This window comes from Megascapheus bottae, chromosome 12 (genome assembly GCF_031878675.1).
Source record: "Megascapheus bottae isolate mThoBot1 chromosome 12, mThoBot2.hap1, whole genome shotgun sequence".
In the NCBI taxonomy this organism is placed as follows: domain Eukaryota; kingdom Metazoa; phylum Chordata; class Mammalia; order Rodentia; family Geomyidae; genus Megascapheus; species Megascapheus bottae.
In genome coordinates, this window is record NC_143520.1 from 10,453,595 (window position 1) to 10,473,928 (window position 20,334).

General features: G+C 43.3%; 1 protein-coding gene across 2 annotated transcripts in view; it reads right to left on the reverse strand.

The window, feature by feature from the left end:
• The window catches only part of Rapgef4 (Rap guanine nucleotide exchange factor 4), a 303,371-nt gene that overhangs the window by 232,240 nt on the left and 50,797 nt on the right, over nucleotides 1-20,334 (reverse strand). For both annotated transcript variants that reach the window (XM_090342624.1, XM_090342623.1), the window contains exons 2-4: nucleotides 19,368-19,510; nucleotides 15,787-15,875; nucleotides 2,848-2,994 (exon numbers count right to left, since the gene is read on the reverse strand). In XM_090342624.1, the coding sequence (XP_090198750.1) occupies nucleotides 2,848-2,994; nucleotides 15,787-15,875; nucleotides 19,368-19,510 (379 nt within the window). The remainder of the gene's footprint in view (nucleotides 1-2,847; nucleotides 2,995-15,786; nucleotides 15,876-19,367; nucleotides 19,511-20,334) is intronic.

Sequence of the window (20,334 nt, forward strand, 5' to 3'; positions counted from 1 at the left end):
GAGGTTTTAATTCTGCATTTGTTGAATAATTAAGCATTAAAGTAAACATTTGATTTTTGTTTTTCATAAGGTACTTTAGAACTTTACAACTTCTTGGGAGTATTGGATAAGCGTGCTTCTTAATATAGTTCTCATTCACAGATGGCTAGGTGATGGCGGTTGCTGAACTTTTACTGTAAAGACACTGCTTGGACATCTAGCTCCACACTATTTCACAAATAAAGTATCTGACTACACAAAAATCTCTTCTGAGGAGATTCCAGTTTAGTCAGGCTAAAAATTTCACGCATCTTTTTCAACTCCAAATGGCTTTCTGAGCCTTGTCTCCACCATACCTGAGTGACAGGCAGGGGAAACCAAAAGCCCTGATGGGAACGTTCAGGTGAGGACCTGAGCCCACACAGCTGCTGCAAATCACATGGAAAGCTTTGAAGAAGCTAGGACAGTCTTCATCACCCCCATTTAATCGTGTTTCCTGTAAGAGAAATAGCAGCGGAAATCAGCTTACCTAAGGGATGGAGTTTGGCCTCATCTTTAGTGAGCTAGCATACATTATAAATCTCCTGATAAACTCAATAACCCCCTCACCATTTTCTTGCCATAAATGTTTGACTTGACCTAAGTTTGTATCCTTAACTCCTATTTACAGGAAAGCTGAAGTCGCAGTATAAAAGATACTATGTGAATATAATCTGACTAATCTTGAATTTGGGAGAAATAATGCTAAGAGGAAGTAAGGAAGGGGAAGAGTAAAAGAAAATAGAGAAAAGAGAAAGTATACAGATAGGAGAGGCACAGCAAGAGATTTGGTGGAACAACCAAATGTTATATGTGGTTTTTGTTGCTGTTGTTCATTTGTTTTGGAGCCTGGTTTGAAGAATTGACTACAAAAGATACTTTCTGATGGGCAGCAAAATCTATGAGTCTCTTATCTCCAATTAACCACCAAAAAAACAAAAGTAGAGCTGTGGCTCAAGTGGTAGAGCATCAGCCTTGGGCAAAAGAAGCTAAGAAAGAATATGAGTCTCTGAATTCAAGCTCCAGTGTGAGTTCATGCACACACACACACACACACACACACACGCAAGCACGCACGCACGCACGCCTGGTACTTTGGGAACAGGTGATCAAATATGAAAGGGAAGCTGGTATTAGATGCTACCAGGTGTTATCACTGGTTGGTAGATGCCGTGATGGTGGTGTGGGGATGTGACCCAACACAGGTTTTCTGAGCCATCTGCTGAACATCCAGGATACATGCAGGATGCTGCCATTTATACTGAAGTAGTTCAGAAACAACCCAGAGATGTAGCCAACATGGCTGTGTGCTCGCAACGGCTGAACTAAGCAAGGATGAACAGGGGCTCATTATATGCTTCTTTATTTTACTGGAAAATATTTTTTTGTACATTTGTCTAAATGTTCCCAGGCAGCAACTTCTCAAGAACTTCCCTCACAGCACTGAAGACTCCTAATTAAAATAAAGGTTTTGATTTATCCCCCGATCACCCTCTGCTAGCAATCTGAGTAAGTCACCTCAGACAAAGACAGCCCTAATGACACTCCGTGCAGGTAGGGGCCAGTTTTGTTCTGAAACAGTTTTCCAAATTCCCTTTTTGAAAAATACTTCTCAGTGTATCTTCTAAAATGAAAGACCCCCCAAAAAACTTTAATAAAGGCTTATTTGCTTCAAGCCTGATCCCTTTTAATTGACAGAACCCCTCTTCCCACACCTCATGCAAACTGACTTCTGCTTTTCCTTCCTAGAACTAGCTTTTGTCTCTGAACTTTACCGAGCAGTTGGAGCTCTTTAATATTTTCTGAGAGAAACATTTCAAACAAGTAACCCTGCAATTTATTCACTACTACCAAGAACAAAAGTAACAGGTTTCACCAGCCAGGCCTTCCAAGGCTCTGCCCGACTTTTAAGGCAGAACCCCACTCATTCGCTCGCTTGTTGGCTCCCTTAAGACATCTGTCATTTGTTTGGCTCTGGAGGAAACGATTTGATTACACAAGAATTCTTTTTAGATCAACTTTAAAAATCTTAGCCACACAGGGACAAGTGGCAGAACCTGCCAGCGATATGGGCTCACTTTTGGGACATACTGAGCGCCCAGGACAAAGACAAGGAGTAAGCACAGGTTAAAAATCAGAAGTTGAAAGAACTGAAGAGGGAGGAGCATGAAAGATGCAAGGCTTGGCTGGGCCTTTGTAAATGCTCCATTTGCCAAGATGAAGATGCTTTCTTCCTCATACTTCTCGTAAATGTGGGCAGTAACCTTAAGGGGCATTGGTGTACACACACCAATGCAGAAGCCCCCAGAGCCAGTCTCATGCATCTATTGCCTTCTGAAGTTGGCAAGAAACCAGACATGTCTACATACCTCCATTTCCCATACCTTTTAACAGGGCACAGCAGGGTTTTTTTTAAGCATTTAAATGAAGCAGATGTGAACCCCATTCATTCCACTTTCTCAAGGAACATGTCAATAATGATTTTGAAAATGCAACAAGAAAATGTCAAAGTATTTTGTTCCCTGGTTAAGAATACATCTGCAGAGTAAGTGGGAGAAAGACATAAAACACTCTATGGTCATTCAAGAAATAATTATAAGGTATGTCAAACTACAGAAAATTGAGCAAGCACTAAATTAAAAGAACACAACGTCGAGTGTCAAAATGGCTTTTCCACTCACTCATTTCAAAAACAAGTTTTGAAAATGAAATTCCATCTCCCAGCTCAGAACAGAACACATTAAGGCTTGCCTGTCATGCCATTGTCAGCTGGCAGCTCCCTTTCTGGTGGGAAATGGCATTAATTGACCAGGAAGCCTCAGGGCTCACCTCCCACAGCGCCTTGAAGTCCTTCTGCTCGATGCGTAGCAGCTCGCTGCTCTCCCGGGTAACAATGGTGGCATGGCGGGGCGTGTTGTCCAGAATGGATTCTCCAAAGGCTGTCCCAATGCCGAGGGTACAGATGGTCACCGCATCCTGAGAATCCCCCAAAACCAGCCATTAGAAAATGCAACATTTACTGGATGACAGGCTGCCTTTGCTTCTAAGTATAATTTGTACAAAAGAAACATTCAGTGTAGTTACACAATTCATGTTTTGGAAAGTACAGACAACTGGTACAATCACTGCCTAGTCAATAACTTAAGATTCTTTATTTATTTATTTAGTTAGTTCTAGGGTTTGAACTCAGGTTGTGGGTTCCATCCCTTAGCTTTTTTTTTTTTTTGGCTTGAGGTTGGTGCTCATGCTTAGAACAGTTGCTCTTACCTGTCATCCTAGATACTCAGAAGGCTGAGATCTGAAGATGACAGTTCGAAACTAGCCCTGACAAACAACTCTTGCCTTCAATTAACCAGCAAAAAGCAAGAAATTGAGGTATGACTCAAACAGTAGAGCAACAGCCTTGAGGAAAAAAACATTTTTTTAAAAAGCAAAGTAAGAGAGGCTTAAGTTCAAGCCCCCGGCACTGGCTCACACGCTCCCTCACACGCATACATCAATCACATTCTTGTTTGGTCAGCGGATTTTCCATTCAACCATGGCTTAGCCACTCTCCCACTGTAGCCATTTGTGTTGCTTCTAACTTGGGGATCTTGTGACAGAGCTACTAGCAAAAAGCTTCTCTTTTCGCGAAAGTACTAACTTCTCTCAACAGAGGGGAAAGACCTAGAAGATGAACTTGTTATTGTAGCTACAGAGGGAACAGTTACAATATTTAATGAAATAGAATAGAGCCTCCACTATATCCATCTGAAAGAAATGAGAACACGGAGGTCCAAGTGCATTGGGAGAGCCTGGGTTCACACAGTAAAGAGCATCCATTCCACAACTTCTTGTATCATACTGCCACCTACAGCTACAGGAGAGTAAAGGCAGCATCTTATGAAGTGTAGTGTGGCTTGTTGCTAAATGTCAGAGTTAAAGATTGAAAAGTTCCAAAGAAGAACTAAAAAACTAATTTCTTCTCTAAACGCAATATTGGTGTTGTTTGGATATAATCCTAACTAGTGTCAAATGATGTAAGTAACCATCTGAACATTCATTTTGGAGGGGATTATATACTAAGGGCACTCAGGAAAGTCTGAGTTAGAAGGCAGCTTTACATTCATGCACCTAACACATGGTAACAGGCAAATGTTATAAAGATCAAGTTGATGGCTCTGTAATCATATCACTAAGATAAATGTCCACAAGTATCCAGTGCTTCAAACCATGGCAAATTGCTTCTACACAGATATTACCACAAAAAAATACATTCAGGAAAATAAAATCAATAATATTTCAGAAAGGAAAGAAAAGATCAGGGGAAATCTTAAAAGCACTCTAATAATAAATTTTCCAGAAAGGAAGCTGTAAACAAATTCACTCAGGAAAACATTCCCAGAACTGAACCATCAATACTCAGTAAGCTAAGCACCTCTGAATAATTTTCAAATTCTATTAAAAACCATAAATTAGATTACAACACATCACAGCCTTTTCACAAAGTCTCCAGAATAAGGAAGCTTCCTGAAGGTTTCTGCTAGATGTTTTCATTTCTTTATCACCTGAACCTCTCAGAAAAAATTCTTTGTGCCTAATTCATACTTTCCAGTGTTAAGTTCCATGAAAACATGAGAAATATAAATCATTAATTATGACTGCTGCCACAATGTATGCATCTTAGAAGTAGCTAACGGTTTTGCAAAGTAAAATGAAAAGAAGGATTTATCTAGACACTATTGTCTTTATAGTCCATGGATTCTTGGTCTTACTTCATTAGAACCTCAGGCAGGATTTTGAGGGACTCAGGAAGAAATTTCCAAAGAAAGGCATTTGAGGTTAGTCAGATTCACACACGTTGCTGAGCATACAGGATGAAAGGATGAAAAGAGAAATGGGAGTAGCACGACAGTGTAAATATGAACAAGCACTCGTCCTGTGTCCATGCTGACATCTGATCAGATCCATATAGATCCAAATTTTAATCCTCAGGAACTACAGATGTGCTTAATGCCTGCCTCTGCCTGTTGCTCAGTGTCTGTTGCTGGATGGAATACTATAAGATCTAGTTGCAGTACTTGGAGATCAAACTCAGAGCGTCACAGTTGCCAGAGAAGCACTCCACCACCTGAGCCCCAACTCTATACTTTTGCTCCCCACCCCATGCCAGGCCTCAGCCTGTGTGTGCCACTCACCTCGCTTCACTGAGGTCATGAGCACAATCGACGTAGTGCAGTGTGTCGCCCACAGGAGAGACAGGCCCATCTCCACTCATAAATGCTGGTATTAAGTAAGAACGTGGGCAAGGAGCATCAGACCAAGCCACACACGAGGAGACACCCAGTCAGACTCTCATGTTTAGGGGAGCCCTGCATGGACCCTAGCAGACGAAGGTCCAAAAGTCATCTCTGCCACTCACCCCGCCACGGCTTTGGTAAAATGCTCCCCAGAGCCTCAGAACGCACACTTATGAAATGCCACTGTCTCTTTTTATACAACTATTAGCAAGATTGCCACAGAAATAAAGCAACACAGAAACAAGAGTCGCAAAAGACTTCTGACGCATAGTAGCTACTCTGTAGAAATGATATTTTTCTATTATTTAAATCATTAAGAATCTCTATAGTCATATTGTACTAATCTTCACCTAATGATGGCTTTCCACATGTAAATTCCAAGTTTCTCTGTCCCCTAGTCTGGATGTCAAGTGGTTTGAGTGATCTGCAAAACACTTCAGCTCTCTGGGGGAGCTTATGTTCAAAGGAACCCTTCCAACCATCCTGCTGGAAATCAAAGAATCCTTTTGTACTGCTACTAATCACCCCTTCATTTATCTGCTTTGTATATCTGAATTATGATACACTGCCTTTTCTTAAAGCAGGCAGCCTTTCAGGAGACATTTTGTTTGTTTCTTTGTAAATACAGGTGAGGCCTGAAATAGTGAAATGGGACTAGTGTTAAAAAAGCAAAGATTTAGACATCACTGGTCATTAGATTATTGTCCAAGGTACGACAGTCTAATGTGTCTGCCAACATTTATAATCATCAGTTGAAATCCAGCTGACACAATTTACAGATGTTTCCATGAGATTTAAGGCAGCTTTCTGTCAATACCATAGACACGATGTGAGAAGCCTCTAATAGTGGACAGGTCAGATATTTTTATTTTTAATGCCGATTCTTGGGCTTGAACTCAGGGCCTGGGTTCTGTCCTTACACTTCTTTTTCTCAAGGCTAGTGCTCTACCACTTGAGCCAAAGCTCCTACTCTGGGTTTTTTGGTAGTTTATTAGAAATAAGATTCTCATGAACTTCCCTGCTTGGACTAGCTTTGAATCACAATCTCCAGATCTTAGCCTCTTAAGTAGCTAAGATTACACATGTAAGCCACCAGTGCCCAGCTCAGTACATCGGATTTTTTAAATATATACAGCCTTACAATTTTAAGGTATCAGATTTTCTATTCACTTCCATATTAGAGATCCAAGAATTCATTTTATCAGGGCAAATTTATGGTTTTGGATACATGCTGTGTCAACACTAAGTTACAAATTAGTTCTTTAAGATATGCAAGCCCAGGGCTGGGATATGGCTCAAATGGTAGAGCTCTTTCCTGAAAAACACAAGCCCAGAGTTTCAAATCTAAGTGCCATGAAATAAACAAACAAACAAGCAAACAAAAAATAAAACAAGTATGTAAACCCAGGAACATAAATGCTTACAAAGAAAATATTTTTATAATTTTCATGTTAGGCCCATAAAAGATAAGTACCATTGAGGGTTTCTTTGTTGTTGTTGGCAGTGGTGGTAGTGGTGGTTTGTGTGTGTGTGTGTGTGTGTGTGTGTGTGTGTGTGAGAGAGAGAGAGAGAAAGAGACACAGACAGACAGACAGACAGACAGACAGAGTACTGAAACTTGAACTCAGAGCCTAGGCACTGTCTGTTAGCCCTGGGTAGTCAAGGCTGCTGTTCTTCCACTTGAACTACCTAACGTTTCTATCCTTTAGTGATACACTGGAGATAAGAGTCTCAGACTTCCCTACCCAAATGCCAGCTCAGAACCATGTGATCCTCAGATCATAGTTAGGATTATTAATGGGAGCCATTGGTACTCAGCTACTATTAAGTTTTGTAGCATGCTTACTTCATGATCTTGAATTTAATCCTGGAGTATACTGAGTTTCTCAAGCTCATTTAAATAATAAAATGTAATGGAACCCAATCTCAGATGTTACCAAGACATTAGATTGTGTGTGTTGTCAAAACAACTCACTGCCAAGCAGGAAGGTTAAGTCCTTCCAAGTCAAATGCTTTTTCCATCATGGAGCAAAAACAAGGTCTGTTGTTTCCAGCCTTGCCCTGGAGTCAACTTGCTAGAAGCAGCTTGAGATCAGGGAAGCCGGCTGGGGAGACTCTCGTTGGCATTCTGATAACCAAATCAGGAGGCCACCCGTTGTGCCCAGAACCCATCTGCCCAGTTCTGTGTGCAGCTTTGCATCCACCCCAACACAGAATTATAAAGCAGAAGACTTCATGTAGGAAGTGATATGCAGGATGTTATGTAACGGCCCATCCATCCCTATCCAAGAGCCAATCAGGGAGCAGACAAGGACCAAGGGATTGCACACCACCGCTGGGGGCTTGCCACATTTTACATTTTATTGGCTCAATAAATGCTCTCAGAAATATGCTCAGAAAAAAAAATGCTTCCACTAAGTGATATATTCTGAAAATAAAGGAGGAAAAGGAGTGAAAGGAGGAATCAGAAATAAAGCCAGAGAAAGAGAAATCTACCTTACAGGGAACTCTGCCTGCCCTTTGAATTTTATAAACAAAAATACAGAGCTTAAAAGCATCTTTGTTGCAAAGGCAAAGATTGAGAGGACAAATAAAAGCACATTATTTTTACTTTAGATAGAAAGCCAGTATGAAGTCTTTCTCTAAACCTGGGATAGAATTTTCCAGATAATGTCACAGTGACAGAGACCAAATCAAGCAAAGACTTTGGCCAAGTGCATGACTTGGCTGGCTGCATGAAATGGCTGAACAATATTTAACTTCTTGCTTTTTCAGACTCCCGTTCTGCTTTTCCTAGTCTCATACTTCCCTCTTGTGGTAGCTAGCTAGTATTGCAGCCATTAAAACCAGCAGCATTCCCTCCACTCAAGGCAACCAACTTCTTTCTTGAACTTTGACTTTAGTTAACCATTTTGTATATCCACAATAAAAATAGCACACCATGAGAAAAGTCCTCTTTTTACCAGCCTTAAACTCTGGGCCTGAAAGCTGTGCCTAACCTCCTTTATACTCAAGGCTAGCACTCCACCACATAAGCTATAGTCCCATTTTGGCTTTTCTGTGATTAATTTAGAAATAAGAGTCTCAGGGACTCTCTCCCTCTGGACTGGTTTTGAACTACAATCCTCAGATCTCAGCCTCCAGTACAAACCAAGAAAAGCCCTTTTGAAAAGCACAACCCTGGATCTATTACAAACTTTGTATACCCAGAGTCAGCAACACAAGTAAACCTCGGTGATGTGAAGTGAACCACTATATATTATACTGTCTATGTATAATAATACTTCCAGTACACATCTGTTATAGGATATACCAGTTTTAATGAATTAATAAACCATGCCCTTCTCTATTTTACAGCCTTTACAAATTCTTCTTTCAAAGGACTGGAACATTTTTAATTGGTGTAAAGATTAAATACATATTTATTCCTGGGGTTTAAGTATTTATTGTACTAGAAAGATCTTCCCATCTATAAAGTCTACAGAGAAAAGCAGACCTTCTTTCTCTTTCCCTCCTCCACTGTCATTCTCTCTCACATATTCTCTCCCTTTCTCTCTCACACTCACATACAAAGGAGAAGGGGAGAGAGAACTGATTGCTTTTGTGTGATATAGTGAGGTTTATAAACCTACTTACAGTCCTTAAGCTTATTATTTATTGATTGTAGTTTGTTCCAGTGTTTGTACTAATTGAGAAAACATAGTCACAATATTCACTGGAAAGAAATATTTAAGCTGCTTAGGCAAAATGGGCCTCCAAGCAGCCGAGGTTCCTGGACATGAGGAGTCAGGGCTGTACTGTGCAGGTGTGTGAGTCCTGGTTGTACCCAGATAAGGGACTGAGGAAGGAGTTTAGACAATTGCTGCAGGGCGGGGGGGGGGGGACCTCCATGAACAGAGAAGCCAGGCTGGGGAGGAACTCTGGTCAGGAGGGGCTCTGGGGCTGTTCCCCTGCTGGGCATGCTGGGCTGGCCAAGACAGAAGGATGCCTGAGACACAGGGGTCTCTGTGATTACAATGCCTTAAGTAGTTACAATTACATTTGAGTAGTATAATAACTTTAATTTACAAAAGTTATTGGCAAAGATTTACAAGTCTCTGAAAATTCCTCAATGTAGTAAGAACAGAATTATCTACGCAGTTCCCAGAACTCTTAGCACAGAGGTGATTTAAGGTGGTAACAAGTGACATAGCCCAGCTCTGAGCCAGGAGAAAGCCACAGGGTCAGGCCGTTCAACTCTACCGTCCTATTCTGCTTCTCCATTAAGCAGCAGGGCTGACTCCATGCAACAGGAGGGGAGCCATCTGCCCCCCAAAGCCCAATCCTCTCCTTCCAGGAAAGGGCCTCAGTGGACATGACCTCCTTCTGGTATGTGCATTGTAAGCTTCTCTCTGAAGCAGCATTCTTTATCATAATGTAATCATAGGCATCACCAATCCAGGGAGCAAAGACAGATCCACAACCTTACCCCCACTCCCTGAATGCCAGACAGCCCCGCTGCTGCAGTCCCAGGAAGTGGACGCACACACCGCGTTGCTCTGAGGGCTCTGAGCCAGAACACTGGGATGACTGAAGGACAGCAGGTGATTCTCAGCTCTGGGGCTCACCACACAGTGCACGTCCACCTGCGGAGGCAGGGCAGGACAGCGCAGATGCTCTGCCCAGTGCAGACTGAAAGACAGTAGTGACATGCTATGGGAATGGCGGGAGTTCCTGCCTCCTCCGCCACCTCCTAGGACATCACTGATGAAAACAAAATAGTACCTTCATCCCGAGAGCCAAAGAATTTCACAGGGGGAAAAGAACCAAGCCCGGCACAGCAGGAGAAAGTTGATGTTGAATCTGGTTTGTAGAAGTAAAAGGGAACAATAAGAAGGGAGGAAGGTAACATTGTATTGCTTGGGCAGAGCGGTAATAAGAACTTGTAAGTCAGAATATTTCAAATCTGTATATCATTAATGTCTACACAAAGGTGTAACAGTGGGACAGAGCAAGGGAAGGGGTGACAGTTAATCCCACTGCATATCACCGTTACAATAACAGTAAAAAAAAAAGTTTTAAAAAAGTATAACTTGTTATCATTACCTAAAAATGGTTTTTTTTCCCAAAAAAGATCTATCAAATCTAGTGGGGCGCTGGTGGCTCACTCAGGAGGCTGAGATCTGAACAGTGGCTCAGCCCTCACCATGATGTCCTTGACCATCCCGGCCAAGGACACGAGTGGCATAGGTTGTCCCACCTGATGGCTCTGAGATGGAGGGCAAAGCTGTTGACCCTCTCTCCTGTGAAATGAGACTCATCACAGCTCTCAAGAGGGAGACTGGTCCAGGGAGCCACGAGTGAGGCTTGGCACACAGCTGACTATAGGAGGCGCTCTAGCACTGGGAGCCATTCCGGCTCAAGAAGCAGCTAGCACCGCATTCAGAGGCCGAAACGTTGGTGTGCTTGTCACAATCTGCGCCCCCCCCACCCCCCCTTGGCTTGAGAGTACAGACAAGAAGCACAGGGAGCGACCTGGATGAAGGAAATGGAGGTGCAGCCTAGCAGGAAACTGCTCCTTATAGCACCGTGACTGCTGTTAGAGCATGTCTGTCTGTCTGTCCTGTTTCCTCTTCGTCTCTTGTAACATTACCTTTTCTTTGATCACTACCCAACACCCACCTATCATTTCCCAGTGTGAGCAGCAGGAAGTACACACCGTGCGGTAGGTGTCACCCTTGACTCCAAATCCGTTGCACCCACTGTCATGGAACCTTGTTTTCCAGCCCAGTGATGGCTGATGGTGGCTTCCAGCCTCCAAGTCTAAGAACTCCAGGTCCTTTCTTGCCCTCTATCCACACAAACCCACTTCACTCCTCGGTGAGGTAGAGGTTAATTTTGTTGTATGTCAACTTGGTGACCGGTAGTCAGATACTGGTCTGAATGTTTCTGTAGAGGCATATTTTTTAGATACGATCAAAAAATATATAGACAGCCTACAGATTTTAAGTAATAACCTTCCATATAGTGGGTGGGCCGCATTCACTCAGTGGGAGGCCTTAAGAACAAATAGGGTTCTCTCAGACTTTCCCACAAAAAGAAAAGAAAAGAAAAGAAAAGGAATTCTGCTTCCAAACCACAACATAGAAATTCTGCCTGCATTTCCAGCCTTTGTACTCAGCACTGAAAGCATCAACTCTTTTTTTCTTCCCACAGTACTAAGGTTTGAATGCAGGGCTAAAGCTTTTTAGACTGGCGCTCTATGTTTGAGCCACATGGCTTGTTTTTCACACAGCTTGCTTCTCATGTGTGTCTAAGCTATTTTCCGTCTACATTTGGGCTTTTCATTACTTTGAGACTCAGTTTCCCTCATAGATTAGGGTGACAGGCACAGGCCATGGTACCCACCTTTGGGTTGAAATGAGAAGATTTCATGAACCTTTGCTACCCCAGCTCGTCCTCAGCCTCCCAAGTTGCTAGGATTGCAGGTGTGCGCCACCAGTGCACAACTATACCAATGTTACAGCTGACCCTCAAATTCAGACTTCCCAGCCCCCACAATCATGTAGGCCAATCTCTTCATCAATCTCTGTGTGTGTGTGTGTGTCCCCACATACATTCTCTGTCTCTGTCTCTCCCAGGTGCTTCTGTTTCTCTGAAGACCCTCAGTGTATATAGAGAACTACATTGCCACACTAAGCAGCCTGACTCTCCCACATTGCTACTAAGACCCAGAGCCCATGGTGAGGCAACACTCAGATCAGAACTAGTGATTTTTCTTCTTCCTCTCAGGAAGGCTGACTGGGAGGAGGTTCAGCTGTCTTGTCTGCTCTCCTGCCATATGGTTGGAAGCTTGTTCTGCCCCAGGAGCCCGGGCTGCATCCCCTACCTCTCTCAGGCTACACTAGAAGCTGCTGCGGGCAGGGATCCATGCACCTTCTCTTCCTAGGATCTTAATGTTGCCAACCAATCCAGAAAACCAGCTCAACTTGGGGCGAGGTAGATAAAGATTCCTACATTGAGCTTAAGATGACAAAACTTAAATTTAGAGCTAGGTATTCTTGGAGAGTCGTTGCTACAATCACATGGAGTGACATCACTGGTCCAGGTTGTATTCCCCAAGTCCCTGCCAAGTCCCACACCACTTCCACCATCTGATGAGTGGGCACATTGCTGCTGCTGGCACAGCTGCCCTTCCCTTCCGGCTTCTCCCTCCTCTTCCCATCCCTGACTGGCTTTCCCCTCCCCCCTTCCTCTCCCCTCCTGCCTTCCTTACCATTCCTTTCCTTTCTCTTTTTTTAGCTTCTCCATCTTGACCTCATGACTAATTCAGATCCGGCCTCAATGAGATAATCCTCCTGCAGGCCCTGTCTCCTTGGTAAATGGGTGTGCACTTGTGGACACCTGGGTGAGAAGCTCTGACCAGAGGCACCCAAGATCTTCCTGAGGACAGCAGCTAAAGGGAGCACAAGGCACAGGGGCACAGGGGCACGTGACATGTGGCACCTGGTCCCTGGGATGTCAGACTTAACCACTCCCACAAGTGACTCACTCATTCTCTCTCTCTCTCTCTCTCTCTCTCTCTCTCTCTCTCTCTCTCTCTCTCTCTCTCTCACACACACACACACACACACACACACACACACACACACTCTCTCTCTCTCTCTCACTCACTCACTTTCAGCTTGAAATCAGGTTCCTATTCTCTTGCTTGGCTTTTTCACTCAAGACTGGTGATTTACCACTTGAACTAGACTGCCACTTCTGGCTTTTTGCTGGTTAATTAAAGAGCCTCATGAACTTTCCTACTCAGGGTTGGTTTGAACTATAGTGCTCAGCCTCCTGGGTAGCTAGGGTTACAAGTGCGAGCCACAGGTACCCCACTCACTCTCCATATACATACATGGACAGTGAAGAAAGACCTGCTAAATGCTTAAAACATGTCTGATGTGGCAATTATCCAACAGGAAAGAAAAGAAGAAAGAAAGAAAGAAAGAAAGAAAGAAAGAAAGAAAGAAAGAAAGAAAGAAAGAAAGAAAGAAAGAAAGAAAGAGAGCAGGGGGGGAGGGAGGGAGGGAGGGAGGGAGGGAGGGAGGGAGGGAGGGAGGAAGGAAGGAAGGAAGGAGGAAGGAAGGAAGGAAGGAAGGAAGGAAGGAAGGAAGGAAGGAAGGAAGGAAGGAAGGAAGGATGGATTGGGAAAACTGAAGCATCTTGAAGATCAATCCATCTTGACCCTTAGTGAAATGTAAGAGCAAATCAGCCCCAGAAAAGAGCCCAAAGGGTCAGAGCAGCATACGCTTGTGCAGCACAGGGGTGAGCCAGTGTCTGAGGGGGCTGTCCAAGTGCAGGGCCATGGGTAAGGGGCACTTGGGCACCACACTGTGATTTCAGCCATCCTTAAAGGGCACCACACAGGAAATCACTTTATGTATTCCCAGTGCTCTCCTTACCAATAATCTTTTGGGGTTCCCTCTCCATTTTTAAATTGGTAGTTGCCCTTAATTCCAACACCCCTCAAGGTATTATAAAATTTGAGTCTCAAATTTACTGTTACAGTTTTCTTGTTTGAAAGAAAAAGCTTGGGAGCAGTGTCTTACCATGGACCTGGCTGTAGGTTTTCTGTCCTTTCCATTACTCTGAGAATTCTTCCTACTTTCAAAATTACTTGCTTCACTTCCCTAAATTCTATGCATAGAGGGATAAGACCTGGATCACTTTCATACTGATGCCTTCAGGTGTCCTGTCAGGGTTATACTTTCTCAGACTTTAGGTACAATGTGGGCTATAAAGAGAAAGGCTGTGTACTTTAGCCCATAGGGTAAAACAATAAAGAAAGGATACATGATGGTATAAAAGGAGATTCTAGGCCAAATCTAAGTATTTACAAATGCTGTGAAAAGAATCTCAAGCAAGTTTCCATTGAGTAGGAATTCAAGCTCCTCTAAAGGACCCTGCTAGAAGATTATCCACCTCCTCCATTTGAAAAACCAAGGTAGAAAATGTCCCAGTATTCCTGAGGCTCCTACAAGGCAGATGAGGGGAATCGCAGCTAGGATAGAGGAAAATCAACGTACACCTATCATCCCAGTTACACAGGAAACATAAATAGGAGGATCACAGTCCAAGCTAACCTAAGCAAAAAGTGAGAGGGCCTTGTTGAAAAAAATAGTAAAATGCAAGCAAAAACAAAAAGGCTAGATGCATGGCCTAAGTGCAGAGCACCTACTTAACAAATGCAAGGCCTTGAATTCAGCCTCTGGACCACCAAAAAGTCAAGATAGAGGAAAGATTCAAAAGGAAGGGAGGAAGACTTGCTGCTCCATTCCCTGCCATTTTCATGCTAGCATTTCACCTGCATAGCAGCAGTGAAATTATCAACACTGCAGTGGTACTTATTGCATTGCCCAAGAGACAGCAAGGCCCTGGGTCCGAGCATCTTTTTTTTTTTTTTTTTTTTTGCTTGCCAGTCCTGGGCTTGAGCTCAGGGTCTGAGCACTGTCCTTGGACTTTCTCAAGGCTAGAGCTCTACCACTTGAGCCTCTACCACTTCCGGCTTTTTTCTATGTATGTGGTACCAAGGAATCGAACCCAGGTCTTCATGCATGCTAGGCAAGCACTCAACCACTAGGCCAAACTCCCAGCCTCCGAGCATCTTTATTGCAGGTCCCAGCACTATGCTCATGCCACATAAGACATTCAATACATAAAATATATAATTAATAAAGGAATTCAACATACACTGTTAAACTTCTTATCATGGAGAAGAGGGAATGAATCTGAAAATGTAATCTGATGGTATAAGAGACATTGGGATGATATGGCTTTAAAAAATAGTACCTCCATGCTGGGTGCAGTGGCTCATACCTATAATCCTAGCTACTCAGGTGGCTGAGATCTGAAGACTGCAGTTCAAAGCCAGCCCCAGCACTAAAGACTGAGAGACACTTATCTCCAATTAACCACTAGAAAACCAGAAGTGGCACTGTGGCTCAAAAGGGTAGAGTGGTATCCTTGAGCTGAAGAGCTCAGGGACAACACCCAGACCTTGGGGTAAGGCAGTAGCCTTGAGCTGAAGAGTTCAGGGAAGTGCCTAGGCCCAGAGTCCAAGCCCCACGACTGACCAATAAAAAAGTACCTCCTAACTTGGCACCCTTGGCTTATGCCTGTAATTCTAGCTGTTCAGGAAGCTGAAATCTGAAGATTTTAGTGCAAAGCCAGCCCAGGCAGGAAAGTCTGTGGACAAGTCTTATCTCAGTGAACCACTAGAAGACTGGAAGTAGAGCAGTGCTAGAGCATTATCTATGAGCACAAAAGTTCAGTCAGGGACAGTGCTCAAGCCATGAGTTCAAAGCTCCAAGACCAACACAAACAGTCCTGGTTTAAAAGAAAGAAAGAAGGGAAGGGGGGGGGAGACAGGAGGGAGGCAGGGAGGGAGGGAGGCAGGGAGGAAGGGAAAGAGGGAGGGAGGGAGGGAGGGAGGGAGGGAGGGAGAGAAAAAGGAATAAATTACCTGGTGACTGCTGGTCTCCGATACTTTAACATCCAAAGACCCGGCCAGGACAGCATACCAGTTTGTTCCAATATCACCCTGGCGAAATACTGCAAGAGAAACAGGGCTCTAAATAGGCCTCATAGAGGTTGCTGGACCACCTGACAGCTTCACTCGTTATTGTAAGCATCAGGTAGATCTAACCGAGTCACCACCCTTCCCCTAGAGGCTCCTGTAACAGTATAACATGTCTTCTCTGTCTCTTTTGGCCAGCAAAGCTGGATCCCACTTAGTCAACACTGAGCAGTAGAACTCCGTGACTCTGAACTCTCCCACCTGCAGAGCTGGAGGAAGAAATGGTTACCCCAGCTGCTATAGGATCCTCTGAAAGGAAGAGCTGACTAACACTCTGCTTAATTTACCTGAAATCCATTACACTGCACTGTGATTCTTAGAAAATTATGGCATGGCTGTCCATGGGAGTAGGTGTCTTCACTAAAAAGTCTATTTGACTAAATAGACAATATGGCTCCAATTAAAGTAGGGGCCAGGAGTTTGGCCTAGTGGTAGAGTGCTTGCCTAGCATGCATGAAGACCCTGGTTCAATTCCTCAGTACCATACACATAGAAAAAAGCCAGAAGTGGTGCTGAGGCTCAAGTGTTAGAGCTCTAGCCTTGAGAAAGTCCAAGGACAGTGCTCAGGTCCTGAGCTCAAGCCCAGGGCTGGCAAACAAACAAACAAACAAAAAGTAATATGTTTTCTAGAATCAAGTCTTCTCTAAAGCTGACCAATAAATGGATTACGGTTTTTTATTTGTTAAGGACTATTGAACAAAGGTCCATTATCATGCTCATTTTATAAATTCATTGCTTGTGGGTCTTTTGAAGTTATTTTCATCAAATTTCTGAACTTGACTTTGCTTTAAATGTGTTTCTCAGAGAGGAAATATTTGCATCAAACCTTAGTTCCCAGACTCCGTTAAGACCATTTAGAAAGTGAACTTTGAAAACATCCTAATGAAAAAACCAGATGTAATGATCTGATACTTTAATACATCTGTTCACAGTTCCAGGCCGAGATGACATAATTCAGTGAAAATTCCCAGGCCAGCTCAGTGGGACAGCAGGCAGGGCTGGCAAGCAATTGTTCTAAGTGTCTAAAGGGGCTATGCTGTTAGAAGGCAGAGCACAATGCCCTCCTCTTGCTGCTGGAGATGTGGGTTTGTCTACAGCTAGCCTTTCTGGTAACTCTGCTGCTCCAAGCCCTGGTAAGTGACTCATACTGGAGTTAGGGCTTTGCTTTCCTGAACTCCTTGGTCCTCAGACATTTACCAATCAAATTCACATAATGTATCACAGAAGACTTATTTTAAAATGGCTTTAAGAAATAGAAAATACAATAGGGATAGTAGCTTACACCTGTAATCCTAGCTACTCAGGAAGTGGATATCAGGAGGATTGTAGTTCAAGGCTAGTTTGACCAAAAATTTCTCAAGATTCCACTTCAATTACTAAAAAGCTGAATGTGGTATTTGTTATATTGCCATCTACCTGGGAAGAATAACTAGGAAGTTTATGGTCCAGGCTGGCCCAGACGAAAATGTACAAGACCTTATTCAAAAAATAACCAAGGCATAAAAGACTACACTTCTTTGTAGGTCAAAAGCTAGAGTGTTTTAGCAAGTATGAGGTCCTATACTAAAAACATAAAAAAATAGAGGAGGGGGAAGAAAATAATCTCTTCTTAAAAATGAAGTTTCTAAGACTAGAAAAAAACAGATACACACAGAGACACAGACACACATGCGCACACACATTTCAAACTTTTATACAGAAATGGCGGGACAAAGGGTGAAGAAATGCAGCAGTGGTGCTCACTGGAAACTATGTTAAAAATGAACTGTGAAACTTGTGGGTGGTAACAAGAGGAGAAAACTGGGAAAAAAGAGGAAAGGGGTGACACTGTTCAAAAAGCAAGGTACTCATTACATGATTTATGTAACTGTAACCCATCTGTGTATCACTTTTGTTACAATAATAGAAATATACGATAGAAAAATGCAAAAAAAAATTGTACAGGGCCAGGAGTTTGGCTTAGTGATAGAGGGCTTGCCTAGCATGCACGAAGACCTAGGTTTAATTCCATGGGTACCACATACATAGAAAAAGCCAGAAGTGGTGCTGAGGCTCAAGTGGTAGAGTGCTAGCCTTGAGAAAGCACAAGGACAGTGCTCAGGACCCAACTTCAAGCCCCAGGACTGGCAAACAACTTTAAAAATTGTACAGATAGGTCACACATTTGTCCATGGAGACAACTGTCTTGAAGGGCTCATGCAAAAATGGATAGAAATCTCTGAGTTTGGGGATTATAGGTGATTTCTGTATTATTGGTTTTCAAAATTGTCTTCAGTCTTGGTCTCTGTTGTTTTCCCTATCCAGTACCACGTAGGCCTCTTGTCTAACTGGATGGGCCACTGTACAAGTTTTTACCCTTGTCTAAAGGGCCAGGTGTTCAGAGAAGGTAAGATCTGCCTTTGCTCCACCAAAGTCACTGTGGTTGTTCTAAATCAATCTTGGCCATCCCATTAGCTTTGCCTGTGACTAGGTTACATGTGGCACGTAATAAAATCCAGTTAGTGATATGATACAGGAAGTCTGCTGGGGACACAAGTCTTCACAAGAGGTGTAGTCCTTCAGCCCAGCATTTCTGTCAAAAATGCTTCTGATTGCTGTAGTTATCTAGGACAGAACCATTGAGATTGCAAGTGTGTGTGTGTGTGTGTGTGTGTGTGTGTGTGTGTGTGTGTGTGTGTGTGTGTGTGTGTGTGTGTATGTATCTGGTGTCGTGACGAAGGAGAATGAGGGAAAGCTACAAAAAGAGCAATGTAAGAGAATTCAAGAGAGATGGAGACAAGGAGACAGAGAGATGGACAGAGCCTGGAAGGGGCTGGGTGCTTACTGATGCCATTGTACTGCTCCACTGACTCATCTTACCTCAGGCTCTTAACAGATCGGTGACTGACTTCTCCTTCCTGTATGTCTAGTTGGTTCTCAAACAGGGGAATGGAGTTTTCTGTTACTTCGGCATAAAGCTCACCCACAGATGGACAGCTATTCTTTTTTATTAAAAAAAAACTTTCATTTTTAAAACAGAAGCTATAGCTCTATTATTTTATGCTCTCCGTTTCTTACTCATGCCTAGAACAGAAGACCTGAGTGAGCTTAACCCAAAACTTGACTGCTAGCGTTAGCCAAGAAAACTTTCTTCTGTACTTTATATCCACAGAATTCCACATAGTCCATATTCCCCAACTTAGAGGAAGTAACGTGTGAATTTCTGAGGATCCAGCTGAGGGAATGAGTCGGGATCCTTCCATTCCATTAGGAAAGTGTACTACCAGGACAAATGTCCCCTGCTGGGGACAGGAAAGAAGAGGAAATACCTGGAACAGGTGAATAAAGAGAAGAGACAGAGAGAACTAAGTTACAGAGACTGAAGCCCAAATACCTGGCACACAGATACCCTGAAATCAATCTGCGCCACCCACCCAGGGTAGCACAAATGAACCCACCACCACATGCGGCAGACTTGCATTTCTTACATGTTATTCCTTTTTCCAGGCTCTCGTAATAACCACATAAACAAATCTGATGGAGGAGGTTTGGGTGGAATTTCTCAAAAGCTTTGACTTCTTTAAGTCGTGTGAAGATTATATCCACATCTTCACTAGATCGTTCCAATGGTCTACATGGGGGAGAGAAAGCAGAAAAAAGTTAGATCAGTAGAGATTTACTGGAAAATAAGCCATGAGACGTCACTGTAATTACATTCAAGTTTATGCAACTATCCCAATGGCAAGTTCTTCACTGCAGACTCACTCCCAGTACTGGTATTTATGAGTGTTTGTCAACTGATCCTACAGGGATCAGGCTCAGCCTGACAGCTGTGAGTTCAAGGTAACCCTATGAGTAGCGTTTGAGGTTTCAAAGTACCAGGATGTAACAGCTACCTGAAAGTGAGGTTATACTCAAATGCTTGCAGGGGCCAGTTGGATAAAAGTAAGAGTAAAAAAAAAAAAAAAAAGCCACGTAGAAGGGAGAAATGCTCAACTCTCAGATGACCATGGAGACAGTGCAGAGTGCTGAGGGGTGTGCTCAGCCTCGGCCTAGGGAGAATCACAAGGCAACTTTACAGGGAATGGTGGGGACCGCAGCCAAGGGCACTGGTGACAGTAGCTAGAGGTTCTGGTCCTTTTTGGCCGTTTTTCTCATTACTGTTTTTCTGTGGCAATGTGGGTTCCTGTGCTGTCAGGGCTTCCGTTTGTGCGAAGAGAACTACATGATCTAGGTGTTGGTTCACACACACCAAATACAGTGGATTAAGGTAAGCCAAAGGGTTGGGCACAGGTGGATTACGTCTGTAATCCTAGCTACTCAGAAGGCTGAGGCAGATGGATCTAGACTCTGAGGCTGGCCTGGCCTATGTAGGAAAAACCTGTATAAATATATACATGTGCATGTACACACGTACACACGTACACACACACACACACACACACACACACACAC